General features: G+C 38.9%; 1 protein-coding gene across 1 annotated transcript in view; it reads right to left on the reverse strand.

Annotated features, from left to right (window-relative positions):
* The window catches only part of SNTA1 (syntrophin alpha 1), a gene marked incomplete in the record, with an annotated part of 37,643 nt that overhangs the window by 12,408 nt on the left and 10,403 nt on the right, over window positions 1–14,832 (reverse strand). Inside the window, 2 exon segments of the mRNA XM_072403674.1 lie at window positions 335–533; window positions 6,229–6,414. Of these exon segments, the coding sequence (XP_072259775.1) occupies window positions 335–533; window positions 6,229–6,414 (385 nt within the window).

The raw sequence follows: 14,832 nt of genomic DNA on the forward strand, positions 1-14,832 counted from the left end.
TGGTATGATTTGACCCCACCAAAGACCCAGGGTATGATATGACCCCACCATAGACCCTTGGTATGATATGACCCCACCATAGACTCATGGTATGATTTGACCCCACCATAGACCCAGGGTATGATATGACCCCACCATAGATCCATGGTATTATTTGACCCCACCATGGACCCAAGCTATGATCTGACCTCACTATAAACCCAGGGTATGTCTTGACCCCTTGACAATGACAGGGGTTCTACTTTTTCCCACTGTAAAATAAAATTGATATGTGTTAGAAAGGCTTAAGGCACAAGTTGGTAATTATATTTTGCCTACTTGTGGGGCATCTTACCTGGGCTCTGGGTCAGTAGGCAGGAAGGTGCGTGACACGTAACACATTTTCAATGGAATGCTCTTCCCATCCTTTATATCCCGAGGAGGCAGAGCAGGGGAGCCCCTCTTCTGCGGGATAGGCGGTGTATTATCCCAGCTTCCTGGACCACTGGGGGTAGGGCCTTTGAAAAATGGGGATATCTCCTTCATGTACTTCACTGTGAAGAGAACATAGTGTGGAAAGGACAATTATACCCAATGTACTGTACATAATTCTGCTACACGCAAAAGTATAAACCATTTACCAGTTAAACAAATGTTGTCCTCACTCAGACCCAACTAAATGACATTAAGTATGCTAAAACATATTCCATTATATTGCTTCCACCTTTTTTGTACTTCAGTGCATGCATATGGAGTGCCATAAAGAACGTGGGATTAAAGGACCATTCTGGGATGCAAAAAAAAAAGAGGAGAAGCGAAATGAGAGAGATTGTAAGCTCTTCTGGGCAGGGTCCTCTCCTCCTCTGTCATTGTTTGTATCTGTCATTTGCCTATTTAATGTACAGCGCTGCGTAATATGTTGGTGCTATAAAAGTACAGTTTATTACAGTATTATTAATAATTAATAATTGTTCTGCAATGCTTCTCTTTTTTCCAATCCAGCCTATAGAGAAGATAATCAGAAAAAAAATATTTTCTCAATCAAATTGCAACATTATACGTTAATGGGAAATCGATCACTGTAGTAATGCTACCGAAAAGCATTGTAGCCCACTGTTTTATATATATATATATATATATATATATATATATATAAAATGGATGCATGATCAATTTAATGTTGCATTACAGTGAGCATAATGAACAGAATGCCTTAATCCACATTATATGTGTTCATTAATGCACCACAAGGCAGCCCATAAGCTTTAGTTACAGTGAATAGGCTCGTAATTTGGGTCCTGTGAATAACTCGCTATAACTGAATAAATGTCACAAGCTCCTGGGTTATAGGCTGTGCCCCTAGGCACGTCAGGGGTTAATTCAATTTGTTTTTGGGGTGTGACACTGACAACAGCTGGAAGGAGTTAAAGCACACAATCTGGTTACAATAACTGCACTTACTCATCTCATAACTATTTTATACAGAAAGTCTCCCACTCTAGTAAGCTCAAAGTCTTCTTTTTTCTTTTCCTGCATATTTTCATTTAGCAATGCAATAGTTTCTTTCTGAATATGAAAATGGTTCACAGGAACATAAAACAAATTAAATTCAAAGTGCTAAAGATCCCGCAATGCAGAAGTAACTTGCACCTGTTTCCACCCAGGACTATTTCTTATCAGGAATAATGACAGAGAGAAGACAAATATAATTTATGCAATCATTGTGATCATGCCATTATCTTGAAAGGTTAAAATGTACAAAGCAAATATTCAGTTCGTAGAAATAACCCAAAAAATGACAACTTTAAATAATTATATTTAATTGAACATAGGTATAAAAATGCACATACAGTATACATTAGAGTGTGGTTGTACATAACTTTTAGAATTACATTGCAATCTGATTGTACAGTCTTAGGTTTATTAACCCATTTCTAGTGAAATACCCTGCCTGAGTAGATACATACTGAACAGATTATCTTAGTAGACCCTAGCAAAGTGTTCCTCAACCTTTTATCACAGGGAAACCATTGAATTCGATTTCTGGTCTTCAGGGAACCCCTGGTTTATTACTATGATCAAAGTATATTAGTATGGAACTTATCTGGAAGAACCATGGTTGAGGTTCACTGGCTTAGTGTGGGATTTCTGAAATGTAAGGGAGATTGTACACACAATTGTACCACAAAACATATATAGCCCTAATGCCACACTCCTGAAAAAAAAGGTGAATAGCCCCTAAGTTAGGATCCCTTCTTTCATTCCTAAGACCCCTTAATGCAGGTACATTCTTTCTCCAGAGCACCAAGAGCAGGTCCAGTAAGTGTCTGCATAATACACAACTATTGGATGCTGAAACATTTCCGTACTTTAGAAGGAGAAATACAATATTTGACCAGTTGCAATGAATTGCCCCCTCAGTATAATCTTTTTCCTGTAGATTTTCACATAAAATTCTATAAAACTGATCAATCAAAGAGTTAAATCCTGGCTTGTGGCCCCTGTGGAATTCATTAGACTTCTCCAAGTGCAGTCAGGTCAGTAAGTGGTTCACAGTTCACTGGGCAGAAGTGTCAGCTCTTCCAGTCTCCCACAAACACATCTGACTCTGGGCTGAAGATAAATGAGGTAATGGATGATTTTACTGTAATTACTCGCACTAATCATGTAATTATTCAATCACCTGCTTCTGCAAGAAAGAAGGAAGCTTAAGCTGACCACACACATTACAATCTGAATGCTCAACGACTGTGCTATCTCCTTTGAGATAACTAGACATCACAGTCCATGTGCAATCCCTTTTAAACTTGCCACACGTGTTGCAAATTGCAATGCATCTCTCATTGTAATGCAATTGACCCACTGCTATGTAAGATGTGGGCCTACCTAAAGAATTGTTTTCATTTCCATAAAGTTAGGTAGGGGTTCATTCACTCTACACATTGGTTGGAAAATCAAATGGAGCTTGTGCAATGGAATGGTACTGGGCCAGTATAAAGGTAACCTCTAAGGGGGTACAAGGCTAACTAGTGGCTGCCTTTTCTATATTTCGTCATTTCCTGGCTATAATGCTAACTCTCTTACTTTTGTATTTTGATTTACTGTCCTAAAACAAATATGTGGATAAGGGCCAGGCAAGTCAGATGCAATACACAAATGCATATATGTCATGGTATTTGACCCTGTCAGGCAATCATGCTGCAAGTTTTCTGAAATTGAGTCTCTAGAATAGAGAGGGATAGCAGTACCTATTTTGTCGGAGACCCATACCCCAGTGTTTTTAAGCAACTGATAACGTTGCTATATAAAACATATACATGAATCTGTGTGCCAAGCTGGACACGCAAAAGGAACAGGTGTTCTCATGCAGCTCCGTGTTTGACGCCTTGACAGCCACTTGGCCATCTGTACTGCTGTGATGGTTCCTAAAGATCCAGTGTTTGACCATTTCACAACTGACGACAGCAGGTGGCATTGAACTGCTCACTGATACCCCATTTATTCTCTATAGACTACCATGGGTAACATTCATTTCACCCGAGGAAGTGGTTTAGGGGTATCTACTATTCATATCTGCCCATTTTACTTCAATCACAGTACCATCGCAAAAAGATATCTAAGCCCTAATTTTGATAGCCCAAATAAATCATCACAAAAAAAATCCGGGTGTACAAAATCTTACAGCTCATTTTTTTCTCTAAAGATAATACAGCCTGTATAGAGAAACCGCTTTGCTACTAGTTGCTGCAGACTGGGACCCTTACCATCTGTAGGGAAGTAGTAGTCTCTTTGGAGAGGTCAGACATGTCTCTATTAAGGGAGGCCCAAAGCTTGGAAATCAGCAAATCTGGTGGTCCGTCTTAAGCTGCGTACACACCTGCAATTTTTCTTGTTGGAAAGGATCTTTCACGATCCTTTCCAACGAGAAAAGACTGCACGATGCATGAACGATGCTGTACATACAGCACCGTTCATGCTCTATGGAGAGGGGAGGGGGAGAGCGACGGAGCGGCACCCTGCTGCGCGCTCTCCCCTTCCCTTTCATTAGGATCGGTCGTCGTCCATCGTCCATGGATCCGCCAGGACGGTCGTCGGACGATGGACGACGACCGACTGTACACACGGCAGATTTTCGCCCGATAATTGGCCGATACCGATTATCGGGCGAGAAAAATTTGCCGTGTGTACGCAGCTTTAATTTGGAAAGCCTTGTCTCCGGCTCAGTAGGGTGTGTGGGAGCAATGCTTCCCCATAGATAGCAAGGGTCCCACTTTGCAGCATTCAGGACAGACACACGCTTTGCTACTCAGGCTGTGGCTATTCTTTAAAGAATTAAATAAAAAAGAAAGAAATTTAATTAACTGAACATTTAATTGGGTTTTAAGGTCCAATACAGTACAGCCATAAAGCTATTGCCTAGAGCAGTGTTTCTTGACCTTAATAACATGGAGGAACCCCTTGAAATGACTTATAGGTCTTCGGAGAACCTCTTCTATAATTACGACATCCACAACCCATACTACATTAATAGTATCGTGATCAGTGGGACGAATGCCTCTTATATTGTTGGTCATTGGAAAGGCTGCCACCCTTTCCGATAGCCCCATAAAAATGATGTCAAGTAAACTGACCCAAGAGTCACAAATTGCTCATTGCTCAAGGAACCGCTAGAACCCTCTGGAGTAACCTTGGTTGGGAAACCCTGGCCTAGATATTACTTGAAGAATGAAACTAAACAATATGAACAATTCTATAGAATATCACACATGTCTTGTCTGGATGCCATAATATAGCCTGCACAATTGTACGCTTCAGCTCTTCCCCATTGATTTTATATAATTGACATTTCCTGATTAAAACTAAGTGCAGTAATGGCTGTTGGAAGCGCTGACTGCGCAATGAAATTCCATTACCTGCATAGTCTGCACCTTGGGGATGGAGGGCAGATGACATTGTTAAAGAGACCCTGTCATCTTGCTCATGGTAAATAAAGTGCCAGTATCTCTGCAAAGGCTTCAAACTCCAATATAAATCGTTTACCAGTTATCCCTCACTTCTTCACCATAGTAAGCACTGCAATGATGTAGGCAAGTAGAAGCAGCAATGGAAATGTGACTGTGCTTGAACATGGTTATTGGCTTCTAGACCCATACACTGTGACCTAAAACATTTAGATAGGTGGCTCAGGGTGTGGGGGGCTTTTCAGAGATATTGTCAATGTCCTCCTAATGGGAATTAGGATTTCTTTTTTTTGTATAACCTGTATAAACAAATGGATCAGATCAGTTACTACTTCTCCCTTACATCATCTTTTTCCAAAAAGACAAATTTTAAGAAAATAATCCGCTGTGCACTTTTCTTTGACAATCTATAGTGCTCTGGGAATCCCTTGTCCTGGATTTTCCCTGATTATAAAAAAAATATTGTTTAGTTAAATGAGAAACTTGTGTAATAATGATGAATATATTTCACATCTGAACCATTTTTCATCTTTTTTGCTATGTGTTTTTTTTTACTTCAACATAAGTGAAGCTTTCTGCACTCAAATAAAAAATTCAGTCAGTTTGGTAGGCTTGTTTACAATAAACTTTGGTTATCAACTGACCGACCATTACTGCGTTGTAGTAGATCTAATAATAACATTGGAAATAAGTGCAACGTTTAGCGGCCAGGCTGGTAAAATACAGGTGGCTATTCTGCATACAATGGATCTATATGTACTTGCACAAAGGTGAACATACTAATATCCTGTAGTAGCTAGGAGTCACCTTACTTGTCCTGAGTTACTACAACTGTCTGTATTTTATAAAAGGGTTTTTGTAGAATTTATTAAATAAGCTTTACAGACTATATTTACAACATGCCTTACAAACTATATTTACAACTTGTCCAGGCATTGCCAACAGTTTTAATATCTGTCTTCCTTATGCGTTACTCTAAGCCGTACTGTTAGTTCATGTTCTAAGCCTCCCACATTCCACTCCCAGCATCCCTGGAATGTGCAAGTCCCCCTTAACAGCTGTGAGGGAATCATCAGAATTCCTGGCCGTGGTATAACAGTGGGGGAGAGCTAAGCTACAACCAAACAGCTTGCAATGCCAGTTCTTCCAGTCCTGTATCTGTTTCTTTTCCATGTAGTTCCAGTTCATCTTATCAGTCCTCCTTTATCACAAACTTTATTTAGTAAACCTCATTCCCAGGAAGATTTTTCTTGGCTTGTCTGGACAAAAGATCAAACAAGAGTCTTACCTTCTAGCACTACCTCTTTGCCAGTCTTCTTCAGAGCTTGCACAGCATCATCATGGGTGGCATCTGATAAGTCAGCCCCATTCACAGATAAAATAGCATCACCCACATAAAGGGCACCTGTTAGGTCTGCAGCCAATCCCTTAAAAATCTTGGAGATAAGAATGGGCATCTTGTTTTCTCTTCCACCTGTAAAGACAGCAAAGAAGAAGAATAGTAAATTATGCTGCCAATATGTTATAACCAGCACATTTTTTAACAACACCACAAATCATACTGTTAATGAAAGCGGACTAAAATGGAAAGTCCGCTATTGCTGGTTAGGTCCCTGATAATATAGTTAAAGGAATATTGCACTGAAGGGGTTGGAATGCTATTGCTGTCCTCTGTTTCTGCAAATAATGATTCATATTGATCCATTGGTTACAGTGTTTGCTGGCTCGAAAGAAGAATGCAAAACTTAAAGCATTGACTTCATTCTAGCTTTCCCGAGTGGCATGCATTTACCTGATTACTGACTCAAAGGGCTCAATTTATAAAACAGGGAATCAGACATTACCTCAAACATTCCCTCATGGGAATCTTGCAAGACCATGTGTTTTAATGGCTGTAATGGATTCCCACTAGGAATTGTTTAAGGAATGTCAGATTCCCTGTTTTATAAGGAAAGTGCAAAGAGCATTAAAGTTACTAGATCAGCATGTTAGAAGTTTAGAAGAAGGTCAGTTTTGACAGGTTTTACCTTTTGCAGTGCAGTTATTCTTTAAGATGCAGGTAAATCTAATACTTTTTTTAGATTTATAGGAAGGGGTAACATAATTTATAGCTCCCAGTGTCCCTAAAAAAATGTATCCAAGATGAATACATTTCCATCCTAGATTGTTGGTTTAACTACTGGTGACCCCAATGGATGATTGCTTTTTTTGGATTTCCCCTCAATCTCTGTCCGTACAGCAGCAGTCACCAGTACAGATAGTGTGGACACAGAAAGGAATAAAAACTTGATGGAAGGTCTAACCCTACCCTATTCTACATTCATACACTTTAAAGCAGCATAATGTGCTCATAATGCTCTGAAATGCAAAAAGAACTATAAGCTACAGTACGTCCTTTATGGACATAAAATATACACTGCCTACTTGTACCCCAAACGTAACCCTCGGCTTGCACCAGCTAGCAGATATATTAAGTAATTATATATATTATATATATAGTAAATCATAAATTCTCTCATTAAGTTTAGCATTTCTATATTAAGAAATAAAAACAAGAAATTCATAATACGTCCACAATCCTAGGAATGGGCAATGAAGCAAGAAGAACAAAGGGTACCCAATTTATAGAGACATCACCAGAACTTTACATACATTGGCCATATAGTGACATTTATTTATAGGCACATTCAATGCCGTTATCATCGATTTTAGGCCTATGAATTGTGTATGGTGGTTTGACCACAGATTCATTTATCCCCAGAGGATTTCAAGGAATTTCCAAGCCAGCTGAAAGAGATAATCATTCAGCAGGTTCTGAATAGGCAATGGAACTTCCCAACAGTTGGATAGGCCTGATTCAGCAAATGGGCCATATGAGGTATCCAAATGACACAAATTATACTTCTAGATTTGAAGGAGCAGTCACAATGTACTAGTAATCTTGCACCTTATGACAGCCAAGTAATCCTGTGGGTAAACCCAATTTGCACACATAACATTACATTGTTTTGGGAATTTATTATTAATATTATTATTATTATTATTATTAAACAGGATTTATATACCTCCAACATATTACGCAGCGCTGTACATTAAATAGGGATTGCAAATGACAGACTAATACAGAGAGTAATATAGAAGGAGAGGTCCCTGCCCTGAAGAGCTTACAATCTAGTAAGAATTACTCGTAAAGAGGTGAAAATAGGGGTGCAGAAAGCTCAGTAAACCATTATTCATGTCTTGAATCACTCAATTAGCAAGGTGACAATATAAGCAGATGCGGATGCAACCACTCAATGTGTATAGTCCTTTGCTGCAGCATCCAAGCCAGTACAAGCTCCAGTGACAGGTGATGCCAGAACTGGGACAGGATTTTTTTCCCTAAAGTACCAGAACCTCATTAAAGCCCAACAACAACCCCATTTTTTTCTTTATTGTGAAAAACAGAAAGTTAGAATTAAAATTCCAAGTCTGTGATACCACCGTGGAAATGTTCCCCACTTTCTGTATTGGAAATTAAAAGTGAAGTTGCCATCGGAGTAGAAGGAGCAGAGGTCATTTTTGAAAATTCTCAGAAATCTCTACTCCCCTTTTTACTAAAAATGTATGTGTGTTTGTGTCCCCAGACTGTTCTGAATTGATGTAAAGAGAAATCTGCTCAAATGAAGTAAAAAAAATCCAACAGAATTCCCTGCATTGTCCAAAACAAAGTCAAATGTTTTGCCTGCAAATAGGTTTAAAACTTCCCCTACGTGGGCCAACAGAGGCCTCCAGCTTCTAATGAATCCACTGATCAGCACTAACTCCCTACGATGACTCTGACTCATGCAAATTGTTTGAATGGAAAGTATGGTGTTGATTTTAGGGAGTGTATATTTTGAGATATTTTATAGTGTCTACTTTAAAGTAATTTATGATATGATTCCTACGTCTTTGCTTTTCCTTATTTTAGAAACTTGGGCATATTGAATAAATTTGGCAGGAGCATTTTACATTTTTTTTACCAGTTTTTCTGAAGCATTTAGCTCCTGCTTGGGACGCAAGTGCTGTAAGTTTTATAGATACTGTTGCTGGTGTTGTGCTTTCACTCCTCTATTTATTGGCCATTTACAGAATGTATGGCAACAGGTTGATTGCTGGTAATGGGGGATGGAGAAAGGCACCAACAACTGTGTCTAGGAGGCATGCTGTGCTCATATCTGGATTAGGCTAGAAATAAATTATTTACTGTGCCTAGAATGTACTTTTCAATACAGAGTTTTATAGATAAACCATCATGGCAAACTCTTTATAGATTATTGCCCTTGGGTGTGCACTGCAATCAGGAAATCCATAGACTTGCAATGTGAGAATGAAAAACACAACCATTGTGCAGCACACCAAAGCAGGGCCCAGACCTTGCATATATATTGAGCCAATATTGCAGCTCCCATATAGAAATAAGGTTCCAAAAAAACAAAAAAAACTAGACAGATATTGATAAGATTAATTGACATCAAGCTGTTCTTATTCTTTAACAGAAGGGCATGTTTTCCCATAAGAATAGATAAGAAGCACTTCACTTTTCAACATGCATACTCCAGGCTGAGCTTTAGAGGTGCTGACCTTTATTCACACTACTTCACACTCCAGGTCCAAAAATGGACTGTAAATGTACTGTTTGTGATTCACGTTAGAGATGCCAAATTCTCATTGGGAAAAAAAAGCTGGAAGTTCAAAAAAGAGGTGTTTTATGAATGATTGCTGTTTAGAACAGAACATGCTTGGACTTCTAGGTCTCCTGAACAAATATAACAAAGTTTACTGAGACTCTGCCAGTTTGACTAATAATTTCCAGCTTTTGCATCTTTTTTGTTTTTTTGCTGTAATCCTCTTCTTGGCTCCTGTGACATCATCTTAGGGGCCACCTAGGTTTTCAGTTTGGGGACCACCACGTAGAAACCTTCATCTTGACAGATAAATGTCCTGCTTCTATTGGCAAGTAGGGAGAGTTGTATTGGGGATAACAAATCTGTGACTGTGTTCTCTGATGTTGGTGTAATATTGGCGTGCTCATCTCCCCAAGGGTGGATGCAGGGAGTCCTGACTGAGCAAGCTGGGTGCCTGGTTTTTTTACCCCCGAGTTGTAGCCTGGGACTAAAGGGTTTGAGAAGGAAGACTCAGTGGGTCTAAGAAGAATGCCTGGGGTCATGTGGGCTTAGAAAGGAGCTGGAATGTTCAATGGAATTACACTGGTACTTTTTTGTAGGGATTATGTGCACCTGAACAAGTTCAGGTTGTGCGATTCACCTTACGACTTGTTAACTTTGGAGCTAAAAAATCTCTGGGTGCGTTTTGGGTATCCCACCGTCTTAGTCCTCCTGTCCTCCTGTCCAAATAAAGATTTAAAAACTACTTCCAAGAATGAGCTTACTGCTGAAGGACTTTATGTTTTGTATTTTGTTCTGCTTTGTACTATTCATTTATCATGATGCTGATCTTGTTAATTGGGATATTGAATATACCAAAATATTAATTGTGTGTTCTTATTATAATTGTATATCTCATTATTTACGGTTTTATCCCTCTCTTTTTGTTTTTTCTGTTTTTTAGCTTGTTAAATTTTTTATAAATAATGAATGTATATGAAAAAAAAGATTTGAAAACTTCTTTTAAGTATGGATATCCAGGTAAGTGTGGGGTCTTTCTTGTATCTATAAGCCTCATTTAAGTTGAGGCACTACAGTCCTCAAGGACACATTTTTAGCATTTTAGCACTCAAAAGTCTATTTTCTGAAGTGTAGCTTACAACAAAGCATGCTCCATTTATGTGTAAATTCTGTCCAGTTTTTTAAAAATTGAAACCGGGAGTTGACCACCCAGGCACATCCAGAACGTAAGTTAAAGTTCCCACTTAAAGTAGGTTGAAGATCCACTTTTACCAAGATGCTGCTTCAATGTTGGGATGTAATGGCTACAAAGTTAGGGACATCTCACGTGAACCCTCCGAAGCAAAAGAGCCCCCTTCACAATTTTGTTTCCATAAGGCCCAAATTGCAATTCCTAAGGGGGACATCCTTTCCATTAGGACCTAAGGAGGAGACACTGCACATGCATAGTCCATCACTGTGCACCAGCTTAGAAAATGAGAGTCACTGCATGTGTTTAGACCATGGCGTCTACACTTCCTACACTACACTAACGTAATCCGTTACTAATAAAGCAGAATTCCAGACGCAATGGGGCTGATTTATCAAAGCTCTCCAAGACTGGAGAAGATAGAGCCAGGGTTCCTCCAGTAGTTGCTAGGGGTTTGTTTGCTTGAGCAATGAGCATTTTGTTCCTCTCTGGTTGATGACCAATGATGACATCAATGATCTTTTTGGCTGCCTGTAACATAGCCACATAGGGTGACATTCTTTCCACTAGCCAGCAATGTATGATACATTCTTCCCACTGATCAGCATGCTAATATCCTGTGGGATGTAGATATAATAAATATAGTAAGGGTTCTCCGAAAACCTAAATGTTATTTCAAGGGTTTCCCTCTGTAAAAAGGCTGGGATTTTTGTGGGGGAACCTGGGTAAGCCAGAAAAATTGGAATTGATTTCTTTAAAATCATTTGCTATTATTTGGCAAATGTTAATAATCCTGGAACAGATCCATTTCAGGTTTGCTGAATTACTCAGGTTGTCCAATGATAGTCTATCTTTTCCAGTCTTGGAAAGCTTTAATAAATCAAGCCCAATAAATGTTTTTTAAGTATGTTCCTCAATTGTAATAAAAATCTTCTATGTGTGCCTTTGCAAAACGCCCATATTACCTTGTAGGCATAGTGGGGAAATCATTGTGCTAAACATGGACCGTGTGGAAGCTTTGGGAAGAACCCAGTAAATTCATCAACTACAGGCTACCTGCAGAAAACTAGAGGAGGGGGACGAATACAAGACCAGTCACTCTGCATGAGGGCAAAAAACAGCAATGACCGGTCTACAAGAAACTCTTGCACATCGGCAAGGTTCAGTCATTGTTTCGCGCTGTATTACTGTACAAGTATGGAAAAAATACACAAAGGAAGTGATAACTCAAGTACCAATACAAATGGCTCTTGTCTTCTGACAATATTTATTTAGCTCACATTTGAGGCTTTAATATGTGCCATGATGAATACTTATTATCAGGATTTTAAAAGGCATTGTTTAGTTTTGGGTTATTGAAGGTATATCTACCAGCATACATATTAAAATAATAGATCATTAATATTCTCCCATTCCTTCTTGCACCTAGACAAGCCCTAAACGTCTCTCTGAAAAATGCATGACAGATTGGATATATTTGATTTTAAAGCATTTTTGGTCTATTAATATTTAACAAGGACATTAATATTTTAAATGGTAAAGGCAGCAAGAGGGATAATGTGCCCAAATCTAAAATAGATGTGATTCTATCAGACATGTCACTCCTATCACTGAACAGTGGCACATACATAGGTAGACCTCTTAAACCCTTGTCACGTTCCCCAAGGCATGAAGATCTGAGACACTGATTGACTCTTTAGGAATGCCATTGCTATTTAGGAGCTGCTGACCTCTTTAAAATGTCAGCATCATTAGTACTTTTCAGTGCTACAATGAATTGCCCACAGAACGCAGAAGTAAACTTCATCATTCTTTAAAGAAAAATGGATTTTTAGAAACACAAAGTTTAACCTACTTAGAGAAGCACTTAGTCTTGTGGGCTGGGAATGTGCAGTGGTAAATAAAGACACAGGCATCAAATGGAACATTTTTAAAGATACTTTAAATAAATAATATGATAAATCATACCCAGGAGAAAAGTATTTATGCATAAAGGAAAACTAATATAACTGAAAAATAAAGTTTTATACATGGTAAGACCTTTCCATACCATTTAAAGTTTGCATAAATACATTCCTGACACGTCACAATTTAAAACAATTATTGTTCAGTCAAGTGCTACTGTTCATCTTTAAAGCCCAAGTTAAAAAATAAATACAAAAAGTACATAGTAGATGTAAAAATAATATAAGCAGCTTTCACTGAAATACTTACCTTCAGGGTCTTTTAAACTTTTTAGTTTTTAACTGCATTGTCTACAGCATGGGGTGGCAGTTTTATGGGGTGGTTTTTTGAACTATGGAAGCCTTGGGTGCCCGAAGACATTCGCTTGATGTTGTTCTATTGCTGTGACTTTAAATAGAATCTTGCAACCATGCCTGTCAAGCCAAACCCAATACAGTGTTCTCCCCAGATTTTGTAAACTAGGTGGGAAGAAGCTGTAGGCGGGTGGTGGCCCCTGTATTGTGACCAACTTTTCAGTAACCACCAGGTGGTTATTGAAAAGTGCCGGGTGGTACGCTTAGCTAAAATGGGCTAGAGAGAACACTGTACTGGGAGCCAGATACTGGTGGGATCATCAGATCAAAACAGAAGAATACAATACCAGGCATCAAAAACAAAGCCAAAAAATGAAAAAGTTAAGCAACCACTCACATGTCCTGCACAACTACTCTTCAAACCTAGGTGGGAATAAACTGTAGGTGGGTCGCAGGCTTGTGATCCAATTCTTCAGTAACCACCCAAAAACACCAAGGTGGTCACTGAAAAGTGCCTGGTGGTGTGCCTGGATAAAAGGAGGAGAACACTAAACTATATTACCTAAAACCCCATTCCCTACACTCATTGCATTGGTGAGTTCTTGGGAGTCAAGGCCTGCCATTGTTTTAATGGAGAATAAACATATGGTCAGAGACAGATGAGGGATCAGGGACAGATGGTATTCCGTAGTCTAGCAGACAAGGCTGACAACATTGCAATAAAAAATTGGGTGCCTAACAGATTTTCTGATTCTATATTTCAAGGCCCCAAAGTATTTTTCTGCACTTTTTAAAGGAATAGACCAGGACAAAATATGCATGTATTATTTAGATAAACTGATAAACATATACAGTATATATATATATATATATATATATACTATTGCACCCTGTCATTGACTATAAGCCTTATGTTAACATTTGCATTAACAAGTCAAGACTTAAAGCTGTTTCCCTTTGCACAAATATGGGTCATGCTGTATTCTATTCATCTATGCTGACATGTGACAAGTGAGGGGCTCTTTTAAAAGCCTTCTTATTGGTGTCTTTTCTGGGCTGAGGCAGTGTTCTGTCTGCCGAGGATCATGTATTAAACATGCCATGACTCTGAGCTCCCAGTACACTCTGGTCCGGGGAGGGACTTCTGTCCTCTTAAAGTATGTCACTGAACCATTTGGAAGGACAGCAACAGACTTCAACTAAATTCAACGTGCAGGCTTGTGCTATTTTGAGCACAGTAGTGGTGTGACAAAAGTACCGTGTGCCTGAAATGAAAGGACACCAAGCAGAAAAAAAGAAAAAAAGCCATGACTAAACCTGCTTTAAGTTATCATTTTAAATCCTATCACCGCTATAGAATCTAGGACACAGAGATGGGATGATAATTCACGTCTATAGGTGCCATAAAGGTCTAGGCAATACTGAGTGAACACAAGAACTATCATTTTGACCTCAGCACGTGGCCCGAGTTGGAAACTCACATGCAAACATTGTTGTTGGAGCCAGGAAGAAAAGAGAAAATTAGCCTATAATACATACCTCTGTTACCTACTCAAAATAAAGAATTGGTTTTGGATACACTGGCTTTATCAAAACATTCCAAGACTGGAGAGGATAGACTATCATGAGAGGGATCCAGCAAACTTGAAATAGATTTCACAAAATCATTTGCTATTGTTTGGCAAATGTTTTCAATAGTGGACCAAATCCATTCCATTGCTGGGTCACCCAGATTATCCCATGATATCTATCTTCTCCAGTCTTGGAGAGTTTTGATAAATTGGGCCCATTGAGTT

This window comes from Pyxicephalus adspersus, chromosome 3, assembly GCF_032062135.1.
Source record: "Pyxicephalus adspersus chromosome 3, UCB_Pads_2.0, whole genome shotgun sequence".
Taxonomy (NCBI): Eukaryota; Metazoa; Chordata; class Amphibia; order Anura; family Pyxicephalidae; genus Pyxicephalus; species Pyxicephalus adspersus.